The 17,171-nt window shown below is 53.3% G+C and overlaps 7 protein-coding genes across 7 annotated transcripts; 4 read left to right on the forward strand and 3 right to left on the reverse strand.

Moving 5' to 3' along the window:
- Positions 1-158: 158 nt before the first annotated feature.
- CDEST_14381 (Putative metal-dependent hydrolase, composite domain superfamily) lies at positions 159-1,370 on the forward strand (the record flags this gene model as incomplete). Its single annotated transcript, XM_062930537.1, has 1 exon — positions 159-1,370. One exon carries the CDS (start codon positions 159-161, stop codon positions 1,368-1,370), a length of 1,212 nt encoding a protein of 403 aa, XP_062786588.1.
- Positions 1,371-1,814: 444 nt separating this feature from the next.
- On the reverse strand, positions 1,815-4,821 carry CDEST_14382 (Putative zn(2)Cys(6) fungal-type DNA-binding domain-containing protein; the record flags this gene model as incomplete). Its single annotated transcript, XM_062930538.1, has 7 exons — positions 4,265-4,821; positions 4,186-4,208; positions 3,719-4,068; positions 3,286-3,556; positions 2,845-3,200; positions 2,515-2,771; positions 1,815-2,416 (listed from the first exon to the last, which is right to left on the reverse strand). The coding sequence occupies exons 1-7, from the start codon at positions 4,392-4,394 to the stop codon at positions 1,815-1,817; spliced, it is 1,989 nt and encodes a 662-aa protein (XP_062786589.1). The 5' UTR covers positions 4,395-4,821.
- Positions 4,822-5,518: 697 nt separating this feature from the next.
- CDEST_14383 (Putative alpha/Beta hydrolase) lies at positions 5,519-6,752 on the reverse strand (the record flags this gene model as incomplete). The annotated part of the gene is made up of 2 exons (XM_062930539.1): positions 6,743-6,752; positions 5,519-6,595 (listed from the first exon to the last, which is right to left on the reverse strand). The coding sequence occupies exons 1-2, from the start codon at positions 6,749-6,751 to the stop codon at positions 5,519-5,521; spliced, it is 1,086 nt and encodes a 361-aa protein (XP_062786590.1). The 5' UTR covers position 6,752.
- Positions 6,753-8,802: 2,050 nt separating this feature from the next.
- Positions 8,803-9,825, forward strand: CDEST_14384 (Putative nucleoside phosphorylase domain-containing protein; the record flags this gene model as incomplete). Its single annotated transcript, XM_062930540.1, has 1 exon — positions 8,803-9,825. The coding sequence occupies one exon, from the start codon at positions 8,803-8,805 to the stop codon at positions 9,823-9,825; it is 1,023 nt and encodes a 340-aa protein (XP_062786591.1).
- Positions 9,826-11,574: 1,749 nt separating this feature from the next.
- Positions 11,575-14,574, forward strand: CDEST_14385 (Putative Zinc finger C2H2-type, ankyrin repeat-containing domain superfamily; the record flags this gene model as incomplete). The annotated part of the gene is made up of 2 exons (XM_062930541.1): positions 11,575-13,734; positions 13,786-14,574. The coding sequence occupies 2 exons, from the start codon at positions 11,575-11,577 to the stop codon at positions 14,572-14,574; spliced, it is 2,949 nt and encodes a 982-aa protein (XP_062786592.1).
- Positions 14,575-14,745: 171 nt separating this feature from the next.
- On the forward strand, positions 14,746-15,357 carry CDEST_14386 (Putative ankyrin repeat-containing domain superfamily; the record flags this gene model as incomplete). The annotated part of the gene is made up of 1 exon (XM_062930542.1): positions 14,746-15,357. The coding sequence occupies one exon, from the start codon at positions 14,746-14,748 to the stop codon at positions 15,355-15,357; it is 612 nt and encodes a 203-aa protein (XP_062786593.1).
- Positions 15,358-15,536: 179 nt separating this feature from the next.
- CDEST_14387 (uncharacterized protein) lies at positions 15,537-16,901 on the reverse strand. Its single transcript, XM_062930543.1, has 2 exons — positions 16,312-16,901; positions 15,537-16,263 (listed from the first exon to the last, which is right to left on the reverse strand). Exons 1-2 carry the CDS (start codon positions 16,815-16,817, stop codon positions 16,185-16,187), a joined length of 585 nt encoding a protein of 194 aa, XP_062786594.1. The 5' UTR covers positions 16,818-16,901; the 3' UTR covers positions 15,537-16,184.
- Positions 16,902-17,171: the final 270 nt, after the last annotated feature.

Below are 17,171 nucleotides of genomic sequence, written 5' to 3' on the forward strand. Positions count from 1 at the left end.
AGTGTATCGAGTTGCCCTGTTGGATCACCAAACCATCTATTCGCTGAACAACCAAACGCGACATTACTGCACCCGGTTTCTGAAAGTACCGCTCAATGGAGAGCACAACTGACCCCTGAAGTTATCTACGAGAACGCTGCGCACAAGAAACGGGGGCAATGGTCAAAATATTGATCCAAAATGTCCGCATGTTCGATAGCGACAACATTCTTAAACCTGGCAATGTTGTCTTTACGCGATCCGCCGGAAATATTCAAAACTACATGGCTGACGACTCCGACGCCGAGACTTCCGACTTTGTCATTGACGGCCGAGGCTGCTCACTCATACCCGGTCTCATCGACGTCTATGCCAATATCAAAGGCGCCAACGCAGCCCTTGGCACGTATGCGAGCCAGGGTGTCACAACCATCCTCGACATGAGCAGCACCACCCAGCAATGTCAGGCCATGCGCGTCTACGCCGCCGGCAGAACGGGACTATCGACCTTCCTCACCAGCGGTACCGAAGCATCTCCTGCCCGAGGCTACCAGCCGCGGCTGTACGACAGCCCAGACGGCTACGTTATCCGGACGCGCGAGGATGGCATGGCCTTTGTCTCGTCAAGGTCCAGTGGCCCGGACCGCTCGGACTTCATCAGGGTCCCGGTCGACCCTGACTCGTTCGACGACGACATCCTCAAGACCCTCGCCGACGCTGCCCACGCCCACGGGAAGCTGATCATCGCCCGCACCGCTGGCAAGGCGTCCTATGAGCGCGCCCTGCTCGCCGGCTTCGACGTCTTTGCCCACGCGCCCCTGGACGCGCCCATTGACACCGCGCTGGCGCTCAAAATGGCGGCCAAGAACGTAATATTCGTGCCGACGCTCACCATGATGCGACGGCGCGCGTCGGCCATTGACTCCAACGCAAACAATACTACTGCCATCTCCTCCCCAGGCCCCGACAAGACCACGGCAAATCAGGGCCCTGTCGAGCACTCCCACACCGACTTCGTTCCCGGCAGCAGCTATGATAACGCGACGCAGAGCGTGCGCACACTCCACGACGCCGGCGTCACTATCTGCGCCGGCACGACGGCGAACCCGGTCCCGGGGTCCCGGATCCCTTTTGGCGAGAGCCTGCACGAGGAGCTGCGCCTGCTGGTCGAGGCCGGCATCCCCGTGCTCCATGTACTCCGCTCGGCGACCTGCGTGGCGGCCACGGCCTTCCGGCTCAGCGACCGCGGCATGGTCCGGGGTGGCCTCCGGGCCGACCTGGTGCTCATCGAGGGAAACCCGCTCGAGGACATTACCGCCACGAGGAAAATCAGGAAGATATGGATCCGCGGGGAGGAAATCGAGCCGTCCGCCGCGGCGGCTGAGATATGATGGACTGGATCGTATGGGTTGTCTTCTTCCAGGCGTCAAGGCGATTGAGATGAGGGAAGTGATTGGAACTTTACGGAAAAGATAACATTTAGGATCATACCCTTATCTCTTGTCAAACTTTGGAATGAATTGAAAGGCCCCCCCTTGGTATACTTGTCACTGTGATCAAGTCCCCATCCGTCGTACATTATACATACTCCTGCGGGCAAACCCCTTCCCATCGTCCCGTGTAAACCCAGTCATTTCCGTGGAAGCCATGATAATCGTTGCCATAAGCAACCGTTGCGAAACCTCCAAGCAAGAAACGGTCAAAGCATTACCCAGACGTGCGAAGTGCAGCATTATTCTCCGCCACTCCTCTTTCCTCTCCCCCAGCCCAAGCCCCATTTCCAGGTCACTTGTTGGCTGAAGCCTAGAAAATATTAGCAATGGTCTTGCCGAACCTCACGTTGTGACGGCCGTCCGACATCCTGCCCTCGGCGCCGTTGAAACCCCCACACCGCGCAACATGACCATGGGCGGGCCTCCGTGCGCCTCCAGGTTTGCCTCCTGCCTACCGTACGCCGGGACGCGGATCCTAGCTGCCCTCGCCCTCTCCTCGATGCCCTCGAGCAGTTCCCCCGCGCGGCCCGAGACGCCCGCACACGCCATGTCGTTGAGGACGCAGCAGGCCATGCCGACGATGTCATGGACCACGGGCGTCGAGGCGTTGGTCTCGAGAGACGGAAGAAGGGCATGCGCGACGAAGGAGCAGTACTCGGCCGCCAAATACTCGTGCTTGATGGTGTAGATGCTGCGGTATATCCAGAAGCTCGTCATCATGGAGCTCGCGTGGAGGACCAGGAGGGAGGCGGCGTTGCGGCCGTCAAATAGGTCGGTGCCGGCGTGGCTCGTGTAGCTGTGGAGAAGCCTCAGGGCGACGAAATCGTATGTTGCTCTGGTGGGGAAAGCTGTCAGCTGGAAGCTTCCGGAGAGGGTTTCCTTTCTTTCTTTCTTTCTTGCTTTCTTGCTTTCGGTATCGGAGAGAAGAGATGTAACATGACTTGCTGGAGCAGTAAAACAGATGGCGAGACGCTGTTGCTCGTCATAAGATGGCTGGGAAGTGACAGCTTCCAGCAAAGGAGCTTGTTGTACAACGCCGTACACTGTCTGCTATCCAGAAGCGAGGCCTGTTCATTCATCGAGAACCCAGACATGAACTGGTTAGAAATCTCGCAGAGGGAGCATTTGGCACTGAAAAGCTGCAACTGATGTGAAGTTTGGCTATCCAGGCTGTCATTGGAGGTGGAGCGGAAAGAGGCTGGCGAGCAGAGCCCTTGCTGAGCTTCCACGTCTTCGAACACCTTCATAATTTGAGGCCTCGGAACCAACATGTCTGGAGAGAACAATGCCGCCATTTCTCTGTGTGAGGTGGGCGCCTGATTAGTTGCAATGTGCATGCACTAGGGGGCAGTGGGCGGTAGGGAGTACGTACGCAAAGAAGCAATAGAACCCCCATGTCATGTGAGAGACCGCCTTCCAGATCTTGACGTTCTGAGCCTCACTCGTTCCGGAAACCCTGAAGGTCATGGGGCCACCGGTCTCAAGACCAAGTTTCGACCAGGTGCGCTGGACCACGCCCCCGAGGCTGGCGGCCTGCGTGGGGGATGCTCGAGCGCCCTTATTATTGGCGAAGAGCCAGAGAATGGCCGCGCCCTGCAGCAGCGTTAACGAGCTCGAATCCGAACGTCTCTCGGACTCGAGCAAGTCAAAAGCACAGCGGGCAAACTCGTGGCCGAGCGCGACGAAATCCCCCGAGTGTGGGTTGAAACTCTTGCGTGTTGCATGTAGCTGCGGTCGTGTAAACGCAAACCCGTTAGCGAAAGGGGCCCCAACAGTATGATTCAACACGCGGATTGGATTTCTAGCCACGAACAGAAGCCACGGCAAGAATTGCGTTGACGAGAAAGGGCGAACAGAAGCTTCGGGGCTGACCCGTTGAGAGGTCCGGTAAGGTGGCGCTTAGATCGGCAATGAAGAGCTCTTGGTCGGCGAGGTGGGATAGGGTGCTGTCCCACATCCAAAACATATCAAGAAGATGGGTCAACAGTTTGTTGTCCCGAGAAACGGTGGTCCAGCGCGAAACTGGAAGGACATGATCCGGCTCGGAGTTGCCGGCTGACGTGTCTCTTTTGGAGCTATCATGACTAAAGTGACGATCAGTCAGCAGATTTCAAGGGTTATTTCCATGAACCCTACGTCTGGAACATACGTTGACAGTGGCTGAGTTGTTGACTCGGAAGTCGAGTCCCCCGGCCCTGGGGGTGAGGAGAAATCCGCCGAGACTCCTACGAGCGACAAGCCATCACGTTAGCGACTGCTCGACTGCCGCATTTCCTGTTTGACGTGTCTTGGACTTGCTGGAAAACTCACGTCTTTTTTCGTGAGACTTGGGAAGCAAGAGACTAGCGTCGGCTATCGATTGGACCGCCTCGTCAAGGTGCTCTGAGTGTTGTAGCTGCTTCAAAATGTCGTGAGAGGCGCCGTCCCGACTCGCCCGGAGCAATTCTAACACCCGTTGACTGTTCTCATGGGCCCTGGACACGTAGTCGAGTTTCTGCTTCTGGGCTTGCCTCTGCGAGAGGCCCTCTGGGACGAGGTAAACGCATGGCGAATTTGACGTCATGCAGGTATAGCAGCTCGGTCGAACGCCATCACACTGTCATGAGTTTTAGCCGGGCTTTGATGTTGCTTGACTGTATCTGTAACAACAACAACAACAACAACAACAACAACAGTAACGCAGCGAAACTTAGGAAGAGATACTGCTGCTGACCTTGACCTTTCTCTTCCGGCAGCCTATGTGTTGTTGTATCAGAGGTCAAGCTTATTAAGTTCGGCAGGGGCTAGCGTACCGTTACATGCGGCTGAGACGTGTGATCTCTTCCTCATTGGTGGTCTTGTGACAACGGGCGCTGTCGGCGGCGGGCCGTTGGCAGCGGCGACGAGCGGCAACAGCGGCCTGAACTTTACTGTATTTGACATGATTCAACCTCGTCCGTCCGAAGTGGTCGTGAACAGTAGAGTATTTCCTGCAGTACACAGAGCGAGGATTGGGAAGAAAGCGGGATGATTGATTGGGTGATTGTATAAGATGCTGAATTGGGCAATGCAGGTATAGAGCGGTCTTTTTTGGGCAAGAAGAGAGGTATAGTATAGAGTGACTGAGCGACTCAGAAAGCTCTTAGAAAATCATCGCCTCCTGTCAGGTCCAATAACCCACGTGAGTGATAGGTCTCAATCGTGAGATGGCGAGTAGGTGAGACAAAGAAGCCGGGAGATTGAAGAAAGACTGATAAGGACAACGAAAAGTGTCCTTCCTATTGAAACTTGGCCGTTGTGCCGCATCTGGACAGGCAAAGCCGTGTTTTTGTGACATTACTGTCATGGGATAAGTCTCTGTCGGTCTATGTTGTAGCATGTGCAGCGGAGAAGCCCGCCGCCGAGATAGAGAGTGAGAGTGAGGTCTTACGGCGAAGCCAATCAATCTCGCTTGCGGTCCGGAGGAGGCGCCGATGGTCAAAGCAGTCACTTTGCCGAACCAAACATGACGGAACCCTGATGTTAGGATTCGGTCACTCGATGATTAAGCACAGACAGGGGTTGCGCTTTCCGGGAAAAGGGGTTAGACGCTTCCCCTACCTGCGTTTGCCAGGAAAACACGTCCGTCCCTCCATCTCTTTTATTTTGTTGCATGTAGTCATCTGTATCTTCATTTAGAATTCAGCTATAATATAAATTGAAGATTTGCGTTTCTTTTGATAGGAAGTTAGCAGGGTCGACAAGATGGTTTGTAACACTCACAGACAGAAATACAGATTCGGTAAAAGTGGAGTGAGGTCAAAATCGATTACTGAGCGACGTTGAGACAATTTCGGAGCCTCTAAGTCATTTCATACATGCATTCAACGATATAAATTGCTGAAAGCGGCGTCATCTCCTGGTTATTGCGATTTGATCCTCGTGAACCACCGAATCTGGTGTTTCAACTACCGCGAAAAGAATATGCAGTAGACGCAGCTTTCATCATCAGACATCAGCCGCGGGTTTTAGTGTAGATCCAAGATTTCAGGAGCATGATATACATCACCCCAGCTGCCAAGCGTATCTCATGCTCGGCAGTAGTCTCGTATGACAGCCACAACCCGTGCTCTGTCTCGTCCAGAAAAGAAAACCTCCGCATGGTCCTTTTCCGGCAACCAGATAATGTTAATGCCTGAATGGGACGAACGATGATTGAAGGACTGCACGCCTTGGACAGGCCCATTTGGTGGCTCGACATGATTGTGCCGACCTTGCTCGCCTCGCAACCGTGCGGGACACTCTGTCCAGTCTCCACCAGCCAGATACCTGGCGACAGCACGCGTATTGACGATCAGATCCAGCTCAGCCAAGCACACAGTAATCCGCCTTTCTTTGATCCGCTCATCGCTCGCAGAGTCTGACACTTCGCCGTACCCAGTTAGCTCGTCGGCCCAGATGGCATTCTCCCTCCAAAAGAAGTATCTGCCAAGACAATGCGCAACTCCGGGATCTGTGGCCGCGAAATACCACATCACCCACTCGTTGACAGTCTTTGGTCGGCGTCTCGTGAAATTATAGGCAACATCAGGAAGGTGCAGCATTATGCTCACCGGGTCAACAAGCACTGCACGGGGGATTCTCGCTTGTATCTCCGGGCATCGCATGGCGTGAGTCGATAATATAGAACCGTACGAGTGAGATACGAGTGTAAACTCTGACCACGCATGTCGATCCAGTATCGCTTTGAATTGTCGAAGGAAAGCCTCTTTACCAAGCGGCGGCCCAGTCAACCGGAAGCAAACAGGCAGAATCTCCAAGGCAATCACACCAGTCTGACCGTTACTGTTTCCTCCAGCAACCTCTGTGAGGAATCGGATGTAAGGCCCTAGGCCAACGCCTATACCATGAAAAAATACCACAGGAAGGCCAGTGGAACGATGAGGACGATGCCAATAACTCAAACTTCCTGCCGTTGAACGACGCTTGGCAAAAACTTGTTGTATCCGCGGAGGGAAGACCGGCTTTGCTTGAGACTGGGCGTAGTACTCGAATCCCCGGAGGAGAAATATGACGTGTGTTACGTGGTCCAGAAGGGCCACAAAAGCATACCACCAGACGGTGCGATATTTTTGGTCGACAGAATCGACCGTGAGTCGTAGACACTTGGCCGGGCCGCGACCAGGTTCGAAAGGTTTGCCGAGACCACACAGAGTTCAATACGCCCTGGCTAAGCTATAAGGAGCTCTTTTTTCTATTTCACATGCTCCCCTTATTGGGTGTCTACCCTGGTCTCAAATAAGGCCGTAGACAAGATCCATTTCCCTCTGTGTCATCTTTGATTACTCCTTCCAGTGTTTGCGGTTCTTCGTGTGGCTAGTGACAGGCAATCTTAGAGCCAACTCCTCCAAGTGTTCAGGTCCTTCTCTTTGGCAGCTGAAGCGAGCCCTGCTGTCGGTGGCACAAGAGTGCGTATAGGGCTTGTCGGTGGTTGGTATTGACTGTGTGATAGTGCGTCGCTCTCGTCTCGCCTCTGGTTGATCTGCATATCGAGTCGTCCCGTTGCCATGGCAAACTTCACTGTTTCTCTTACAACGTCCAAATATGACGACCCTCTGGAATTACGACTTGTCGAGGAGAAACGGGGCATAGAAGTTGAACCGCGTGAAGCGTATCACGCCATAAGTGTGACGCAAGGAGTCGTCCCCTTCTGAGGTGTTGCCTAGGTTCGATGTGAAGTCGCAAAAACGCTCCCAGGTGTGTCGCTCGGGACAAGGCATAGGCTCGTGTCTAAGGCGATGCGACAGTCGGGCTCGTGTCTGACGAGATGGTAGTAAGTGCGCAAGTAGCCCAACGGCTCTCATCGGACACGCGCTTCACGTTCACCACCAGCCGGCCTGCAGAGATAGTCACTCTAGAACCGGTGTGATTCGATGTGCCGGGGCAGTGGCTTGATGAAGGTGCGGGGGTCATTCCACACCAGGTGGAGTTTCGCATCGACATATTTACAGGTTGGTGAGTTAAGGTCTGATTTACAACATTGGAAAAGCTGCGTATTATGTGTTCAGGCTTCTCGCCAGGGTCGTCGGCGCAGATTAAGGCTAGCAGGTGCTGTGCCCTTGCGAGTTGTTTGGCATGTTTAACGAGATCCTTGCTTGTAATAGTCCGCGAGCCAGGGTCTCTGTTGGAAATAGGGCCAGATGCAAGCTGCGACCCCTTACCGTTGGCCAGGACTAAGTGAACTCCGCCAGGAGACTGCTGCCTTGCCTGATGTGTCCCCGAAAAAGGTACTAGGACTCACCAACGGCGTTTCGAAGCCCATCGAACCCTTGAGGACAGGTAGCCGGCCAATTGCGCAGGGCCTCCTCCTTCAAAAACGCCCTTCCTCTGGAGTGCTAGCATTCCCAGAGTCTAGTGACACTACTGCCCTCGCCTTGAAGCCGTTGAAATGCGTCACTGTTGCCGTGCCGATCTGTGTCTCGTTGATCGGACGCTCGGTCCCTAAGGAGCGTACACGTTGCCCTCTCGCACGCCCGGTACCCTGCCGGCCTCGAGGATACCTGCCCCTTCGACAAGATGCTACACCAGTACATTCGTTGCGGCTTTTTCGAGCGAGAATTACAGGTGTGTTTCGAGCCCTTCCACGTGTGGATTCTGCCGAGGGAAATCAATGTTAACCACCTCCTATACTCGCTGCAATATCGTCCGCCATGGCATCAGTTGACCGGCTTCGTTGCCATTTTCCGACGCCTCCCGTAGCGCCTTGGCTAGCGCGTTCGTCATTACTCCGCCCACTGGCCGTTTTTCACATACTCCCATGCAGTCTCGTGCGCACGGCATACCTGTTGCCCTCAACATCCAGGCGCGTACCAGCTAGGAGCTGCTCCTTAGTACCGAGGCGGGCGATGTGCCGCGATTCAGGCAGAATCCCTGCCAGATGACACAAAGCGTATAGCAGCCTATTAGAAACAAAAAGGCAGACAAACCCGAGCGCCTGCTGTGATGTCAGCCTGTTAATCACTATGCATAGACACCAGTCACCAACATGCGACCATGTCATGCAGGCTGGCAAGCCAAGCATCACAGTCAAGCAAGCTGAGACTAACACAGCTAATAAACAGCAACGTGGCTGCATATACAGGCAATAATGCATATGCAGGTAAGACTCTAGGACGAGACATACCACACCTCTAGCTAGCTCTTTACGACGTTAGACCCACTGGTTAGTATCCTTGTCAGTCCCTCCTGTCAAGTGCCGCATAAGTAAGAGAGGCTGCACTTTCTAAGAATTGTTCACCCTTTTTGATGCTACAGTGCATTCAACGCTTGCGAAGAGACAAAGATATTATTACAAATCTTCATTTGCACAAAGATGTCAGATCCTCAAAATTACACTGTTGGCTGGATCTGCGCCCTCACTACCGAGTTCGTCGCTGCACGGGCCTTTCTTGACGAGAGACACGACGGACCGAGAGAAGTTTCCCAGCATGATAGCAACATCTACGCACTAGGCAAGCTTGGTAATCACAACGTTGTTATTGCCGTCCTGCCTGATGGAGAATATGGTATAGCCTCGGCCGCCGTTGTCGCTAGAGATATGTTGCACAGCTTTCCTAACATCCGACTTGGATTGATGGTCGGCATCGGAGGCGGCGCGCCGAGTGCAAAGCACGACATACGCCTTGGCGACGTCGTAGTCAGCAGTCCGCGTCACGGGAAAGGCGGAGTTTCCCAGTACGACTTTGGCAAGACGATACAAAACCAGAATTTCTTAGAAACAGGGTTTCTGAATCAACCGCCGAAGGTACTGCAGTCGGCCGTAGCCGGACTCAAGGCCATGTATGAGGCCGACGGCCATCAGCTTAGCGAGGCTGTTATGAGGGTTCTTGAGAAGTGGCCGCGACTTCAAAAGAAGTACTCACAGCCACATCCTAGCAGCGACAGGCTATATAAATCGCACGTTGTGCATGCTCCAGGCATAGAGGAAGACTGCATTGAACTGTGCGGGGACAATCCATTACATCTATCACTGCGTCACGAGCGGGACAAGGACGAAGACAACCCGGCCGTTCACTACGGACTAATCGCCTCTGCAAATCAGCTGATGAAGGACGCTCTAGTCCGGGATAAACTGGCGGCCGAAAAGGACGTGTTGTGCTTCGAGATGGAGGCAGCCGGCTTAATGAATCACTTCCCCTGCTTGGTCATTCGGGGTATATGTGACTACGCCGACTCGCACAAGAGCAAGGAGTGGCAGGGTTTTGCGGCCATGGTGGCTGCAGCGTACGCCAAAGACCTTCTTCGCCAAATCCCACCTAACAAGATCAAGGCTGAAAGGAGAATGGCGGAAGTCCTGAGCTCGAGTAAGTGTCCTAACTCTTTTCGATGTCAGTAACTCTAACTAGACTAAGTGGAAGGATCATTGGATCATGTTAGATCGACAACAGACGAGATGATGGTTCAAGTCGATACCATGAGTTTCAACAACCACATTCGAAAAATCAAAGAGTGGCTATCGCCCCCTGACACGTCAGTCAACTCCAATCAGGCGAGAGAAAACCGGCACGAAGGCACTGGTACATGGCTCCTTGAGAGCGCAGCCTTCAGAGAGTGGAAATGTGGATCTCGCCAGCATCTGTGGCTCCATGGGATGACTGGCAGTGGCAAAACCGTCCTTAGCACTATTGTCCTTGATCATCTAGCGCAGATGGACGACCGTGTTACGCTGAATTTCTTTTTCGACTTTACCGATACAGGCAAACAGAACCTAAACGCCATGTGCCGATCACTCGCTTTTCAGCTCTACGTCAGCCGGTCCAAATCAAGGGAGGAACTCAACAATCTCCTAACCTCCCATGATGACGGACGAAGACAGCCAACAACACAAGCACTTTCTCAGTGCCTTCAAGCGATGATGCAAGCTCATGGGAGACTTTGCATTATGATCGATGCGTTGGATGAGTGCGTCAAGAGAGCTGAACTACTCAGGTGGATACAAAACTTTGTTTCCAGCTCTATGCTTCCCCATGTCCAGCTTATTGCCACCGGGCGACCAGAAGAAGAATTTTTACAGGATCTTGGCAGCTGGATTGGCAAAACCAACTGTGTCCCGCTTGATCTAGAGTTTGTGAACGTGGATATCCAGTCCTACATCAGCACCAGGCTTGCAACAAGCAGAGAATTCAGCAAATGGACTTCAATGCCGTCGGTATTGCAACAGATCCAGAGGGAAGTAGGAGAAAAAGCGGACGGAATGTAGGGTCGATCCACGCCGTGTCCTGCGGAAGCACATGATACTAATGTCAGTTTTAGGTTCAGGTGGGCGGCATGCCAATTGAACAGTCTAGAGGCATGTTTTGACCAGGAAGAGCTTGAGGCCACTCTTAAGTCATTGCCGTCAGACCTCAATAAAACATACGACCGTATTCTGCAAAAGATACCTTCACACCGCAAGAGGAAAGCAATCCGACTGTTACAGTTTCTTGCCTATTCAGACAGACCTCTCACCGTACCAGAGATTGTGGATGTATTGGCTGTTCGTCTTGAGGAGGGAATGCCCTTCAAGCCAGGGGACAGACTGTCTGATTCAATGGACATCACAAGATTCTGCCCAGGCTTAGTCGTTCTTACTGAGCCTCTAGGTGCTACAAGAGAGAAAGGCCTACTACACCTAGCACATTCCTCAGTCAAAGAGTACTTATTACAACAGGACATTGAGGGTTTTCGCGGAGTACAAGCTCAGGTGAGTATCACAAAAACTTGCCTGCTATACCTTGAAGGCGTGGAAGAGGATAAAGGACCTGAACTGAGGAACCAATTTCCGTTGGCTCCATACGCGGCAGACGTTTGGATGGACTATGCAAAACCAGCTGAAGTTGCAGGTGACATTGTAGTAGCGATTTTAAGCTTTCTGCAAAACAGCAAAGCATTTCAGGTGTGGGCTACGCTGTTTTGTACTAAGAGGAGATGGGACGACAATCTGGGCCGGCCTCATGCATCTCCGCTCTACTATGCGTGCCTTAAGGGGCTTATAGAAACAGTGAGGAAGCTACTACTTAGCCAAGTAGATGTCAACGCCCAGGGCGGCAAGTACGGCAACGCTCTTCAGGCTGCATCCTCTAAGGGCTACCAAGAGATCGTCCAGATGCTCCTCGACAAAGGGGCAGATGTCAACGCCCAGGGCGGCAAGTACGGCAACGCTCTTCAGGCTGCATCCTCTAAGGGCTACCAAGAGATCGTCCAGATGCTCCTCGACAAAGGGGCAGATGTCAATGCTCAGAGCCAGATGTGCGGCAATGCTCTACAAATCGCTTCGTCAGAGGGCCACCAAGAGATCGTCCAGATGCTTCTCGACAAAGGGGCAGATGTCAACGCCCAGGGCGGCGAGGACGGCAACGCTCTTCAGGCTGCATCTTCAGAAGGCCATGAGAAGATCGTCCAGATGCTCCTTAACAAAGGGGCAAACGTCAACGCCCAGGGCGGCGAGTACAGCAACGCTCTTCAGGCTGCATCTTCAGGAGGCCATGAGAAGATCGTCCAGATGCTCCTTAACAAAGGGGCAAACGTCAACGCCCAGGGCGGATTCTACGGTAACGCTCTTCAGGCTGCATCTTCAGGAGGCCATGAGAAGATCGTCCTGATACTCCTCAAGAAAGGGGCAAACGTCAACGCCCAGGGCGGCAAGTATGGCAACGCTCTTCAGGCTGCATCTTCACGAGACCATGAGAAGATCGTCCAGATACTCCTTGACAAAGGGGCAAACGTTAACGCCCAGGGCGGCGAGGACGGCAACGCTCTTCAGGCTGCATCTTCACGAGGCCATGAGAAGATCGTCCAGATACTCCTTAACAAAGGGGCAAACGTCAACGCCCAGGGCGGATTCTACGGTAACGCTCTTCAGGCTGCATCTTCAGGAGGTCATGAGAAGATCGTCCAGATACTCCTTGACAAAGGGGCAGACGTCAACGCCCAGGGCGGCAAGTATGGCAACGCTCTTCAGGCTGCATCTTCAGGAGGCCATGAGAAGATCGTCCAGATACTCCTTGACAAAGGGGCAAACGTTAACGCCCAGGGCGGCGAGGACGGCAACGCTCTTCAGGCTGCATCTTCAGAAGGCCATGAGAAGATCGTCCAGATACTCCTCGACAAAGGGGCAAACGTTAACGCCCAGGGCGGCGAGGACGGCAACGCTCTTCAGGCTGCATCTTCACGAGACCATGAGAAGATCGTCCAGATGCTCCTTAACAAAGGGGCAAACGTCAACGCCCAGGGCGGATTCTACGGTAACGCTCTTCAGGCTGCATCTTCACGAGGTCATGAGAAGATCGTCCAGATACTCCTTGACAAAGGGGCAAACGTCAACGCCCAGGGCGGATTCTACGGTAACGCTCTTCAGGCTGCATCTTCACGAGGTCATGAGAAGATCGTCCAGATACTCCTTGACAAAGGGGCAGACGTCAACGCCCAGGGCGGCAAGTATGGCAACGCTCTTCAGGCTGCATCTTCAGGAGGCCATGAGAAGATCGTCCAGATACTCCTTGACAAAGGGGCAAACGTCAACGCCCAGGGCGGATTCTACGGTAACGCTCTTCAGGCTGCATCTTCACGAGACCATGAGAAGATCGTCCAGATACTCCTTGACAAAGGGGCAAACGTCAACGCCCAGGGCGGATTCTACGGTAACGCTCTTCAGGCTGCATCTTCAGGAGGCCATGAGAAGATCGTCCAGATACTCCTTAACAAAGGGGCAAACGTCAACGCCCAGGGCGGATTCTACGGTAACGCTCTTCAGGCTGCATCTTCAGGAGGCCATGAGAAGATCGTCCAGATACTCCTCGACAAAGGGGCAAACGTTAACGCCCAGGGCGGCGAGGACGGCAACGCTCTTCAGGCTGCATCTTCACGAGGCCATGAGAAGATCGTCCAGATGCTCCTTAACAAAGGGGCAAACGTCAACGCCCAGGGCGGATTCTACGGTAACGCTCTTCAGGCTGCATCTTCACGAGGTCATGAGAAGATCGTCCAGATACTCCTTGACAAAGGGGCAGATGTCAACGCCCAGGGCGGATACTACGGTAACGCTCTTCAAGCTGCATCCTCAGGAGGCTGTGTAATGATGGTTCTTCCATTTATTCTTGAAGGATGCTATGCAAAGATTGTCCAGATACTCCTTGACAAAGGGGCAGACGTCAACGCTCAGGGCGGCGAGTACGGCAATGCTCTTCAGGCTGCATCCTCTAAGGGCTACCAAGAGATCGTCCAGATGCTCCTTGACAAAGGGGCAGTTATCAACTCCTTTTGTACTGTTTGTAAACGTTTTTTTAAAAGCAATACGTTATTACAGCAGCACCTACAGGACTCGCCAGCACATGCTTCGTCTGCTGACAGCAACAGCTCGTCATTTGACTGCTACAACTGTAACCGATCCTTCAGCAGCAAGGACTCTCTAGAACAGCATAGGCAAGACATGCCGGCACATGCTTCATCCTTTCACTGCTACGCCTGCGATCGAACCTTTGGCAGCAGCCAGGCGTTAGAACAGCACATGCGCGACTCGCCGGCACATGCTTCATCTGCCGACAGCAGTGGTTCGTCTGGTGACAGCGACAGCTTGTCTTTTTACTGCTTCGCCTGCGATCGAACCTTTGGCAGCAGCCAGGCGTTAGAACAGCACATGCGCGACTCGCCGGCACATGCTTCATCTGCCGACAGCAGTGGTTCGTCTGGTGACAGCGACAGCTTGTCTTTTTACTGCTTCGCCTGCGATCGAACCTTTGGCAGCAGCCAGGCGTTAGAACAGCACATGCGCGACTCGCCGGCACATGCTTCATCTGCCGACAGCAGTGGTTCGTCTGGTGACAGCGACAGCTTGTCTTTTTACTGCTTCGCCTGCGATCGAACCTTTGGCAGCAGCCAGGCGTTAGAACAGCACATGCGCGACTCGCCGGCACATGCTTCATCTGCCGACAGCAGTGGTTCGTCTGGTGACAGCGACAGCTTGTCTTTTTACTGCTTCGCCTGCGATCGAACCTTTGGCAGCAGCCAGGCGTTAGAACAGCACATGCGCGACTCGCCGGCACATGCTTCATCTGCCGACAGCAGTAGTTCCTCTGGTGACAGCGACGGCTTGTCCTTTTACTGCTAACTCACAAGACAAAGATAATCAGTCACCGCTCTCGTGGGCTGCAGAAAGTAGACACCGACTACTGCTCACGTGGGCTGCAGGAGGTGGACACGAAAGCATCGTCAAGATGCTCCTCGAAATCGGGAAGGTCGACGTCGACTCACGAGACAAGGACAATCGATCAGCCTTCTTATGGGCAGCTCGGTACGGACATATGGCTGTAATACAGAGCTCTGTAGTACGGGCCAGGTTGAGGTTAACTTGAGAGAAACGAAATACGGCCTAACACCATTATCATGGGCTACCGAAAATGGACACGAAAGCGTCGTCAAGATGCTCCTCGACACAGGGAAGATCGACGTCAACTCATCAGACAAGCACAATCGATCGCCAGTCTCCTGGGCGGCAAGCAATGGACATGGGGCCGTGGTAATCTTGCTCCTCGGCACAAGTAAGGTTAGCGTTGACTTGATAGACACAGAGGGTCGCACAGCACTTTCCTGGGCGGCCAGGAAAGGCAAGGAAAACACAGTTTCATTGCTGGTTCAGAATAGCAAGAGGATGATTAACTACCGCGATAATCGTGGCTTCACGCCACTTATGTGGGCACTGGCACGATCCCACCACCCAGTGGTGGAGGTACTCAGCCGTAGTGGAAACCTTGCAGACGACTCTTACAAAGAACGGCTGGCTTTCCACGCGTTCAACTTCATGTCAGCCGCTGAGTTGGAGAAATTTATGGCCGACATCGGCTATGCCGGTTTGGACGATTTTTTAGGGCTTCAGGCACTTTTCTATTTGTAATTTGCTTTGCAATCTTAGATCGTTATTCTTTGGACCACAAGAGCAATGGATCTGTGTTTCGTTGTCCGAGGAGGCTGCAATCACACAGGGACGTGCAGTAATTTTGTGTACAGAAGATAGGTGAACCTGTCACAAGTAAGTCTGTAAAAGTGACACTCGGACAACCGGAAAGCATTCTCTCTTGGTGTCTTGTCTGCATATCAAGCTTTGCTTATCAGCATTACAGTCTCCACTGGTTATCGCCGGTCACAACTGTCTAGACCTTGACGGATGCTGCGGCGGCTCTGTAACCCGGCTCATCTGACGCTGGCCGCACGATGATGAAGGGCTCTTGTGAAGATTAGCCTTCTTGAAGATGTTTTGGTCCTAGTAACACGTATATCTATTCCGCCGAGTTCCCGCACTCTCCTTTGTAGTTGCCTTATCCACTGCAAACAGGGATCCAGCTTCCTATCGCCAGGGCCTCAATTTAGGAGTCTCGCGTGCGTCTGACAAATATGCTCGCTCCGAGGGCAAATACTCTACTCTCTGGACGAACCTCTTCGTCAGTACATGTCACGCTTGCCACCCAGCCTCTGGATTCGCGGCACTAGGCGGCACAAAGGAAATTGCAGCAGTTTTCGGCGGCCACAACGGCAGTATGGGGGGCGTAAGCCCGCTCAATTCCATTATGCTAGCCGCATACCCCTCTGACTCAACGAAGTTCCTTCATCCTATTCGCACAAGATGCTTGACTTCAGCTATTACTAGTTGGCTTGCAACCCCCAAGCAAGTCATGAAAGACAGCAGTCGGTGGATACAATCTGTTTTATCCTCTGAGCGCGCCTTCAACCCGATCTACTGCCCTGGGCGTCTACGGGGTTCCGCAGATCTTGCAAGTACATGTCGAGTTGCCCAGAGATTATCCTTACTCCATGTCAGCAAAGTCATCCAGGTGGGGTGCTCGGGTCTTACTTCAGAAGCTTGGCATATTTCAATATGGAATCGAAGTCTGACGTATCATACAAGCCGTTCTTCTTAAAGAGCTTAGCGATCTCGTCCGCCCCCATTTGGTCTGAACCAGCTTGATCCGCGAAGTCTTTCGCAATGTTGACAAGCATGGCCAGCAAATGGAGGAGAATCAAGAATGCATTTAGAGTGAGGCTCTTTTCCGGGTCTAGCGGCATAGTTCTCATAGCTTCATCGACGTGTTCTCGGACCTTTCTGTGAAGCTTGTCCAAAGGGTCGGAACTCGGTGGTACGTCTGGGTTCATGTTGCGGTTTGTGGAAGGATCAGGCGGAGGGGTGGATCTGGGGATGTGACAGACGCGGCGGAGGGCGGGCGACGTTAGAAGACGGGACACCGACTGTCGCTTATAACAGTCACCACTTGGTCTGCCTGTAAGTGGGCCCGAGAGCGAGTGACGAGCCGCAGGTGATACGGCCGAGAGTAGGCGCCGGACCAAGCAACATCGTATCATTCATGGTCCAACCAGAAGCTATGATGGAAGCCATGTCGCGAGTCAAATCGCATTGCTTCTGCCCAGGGACAGCGGTGAACAACCCGACAGGGATGAGCTATGCATCGATTGGCATCGACTGAAAGCTACGTTGCCATCCCGACTCTTTTGACGGTAAATATTGTCAACTTATCGTGCAGTGGATCGCAGCCCGAGCGCACAATCATGATCTGCAATGAGAACACTCCATGTGCTCGCAGCGCGATAAGTGTGCTGGCTCGTGCACAACAGGGCCTGGGTGTGAGCCAAGATGCCGGCAGGCCGACAGATGGTACGGTCGTAGTGTATGCAGCGCGAATGCCAGCGACGCTGTCA

Source organism: Colletotrichum destructivum, chromosome 10 (genome assembly GCF_034447905.1).
Source record: "Colletotrichum destructivum chromosome 10, complete sequence".
In the NCBI taxonomy this organism is placed as follows: Eukaryota; Fungi; Ascomycota; class Sordariomycetes; order Glomerellales; family Glomerellaceae; genus Colletotrichum; species Colletotrichum destructivum.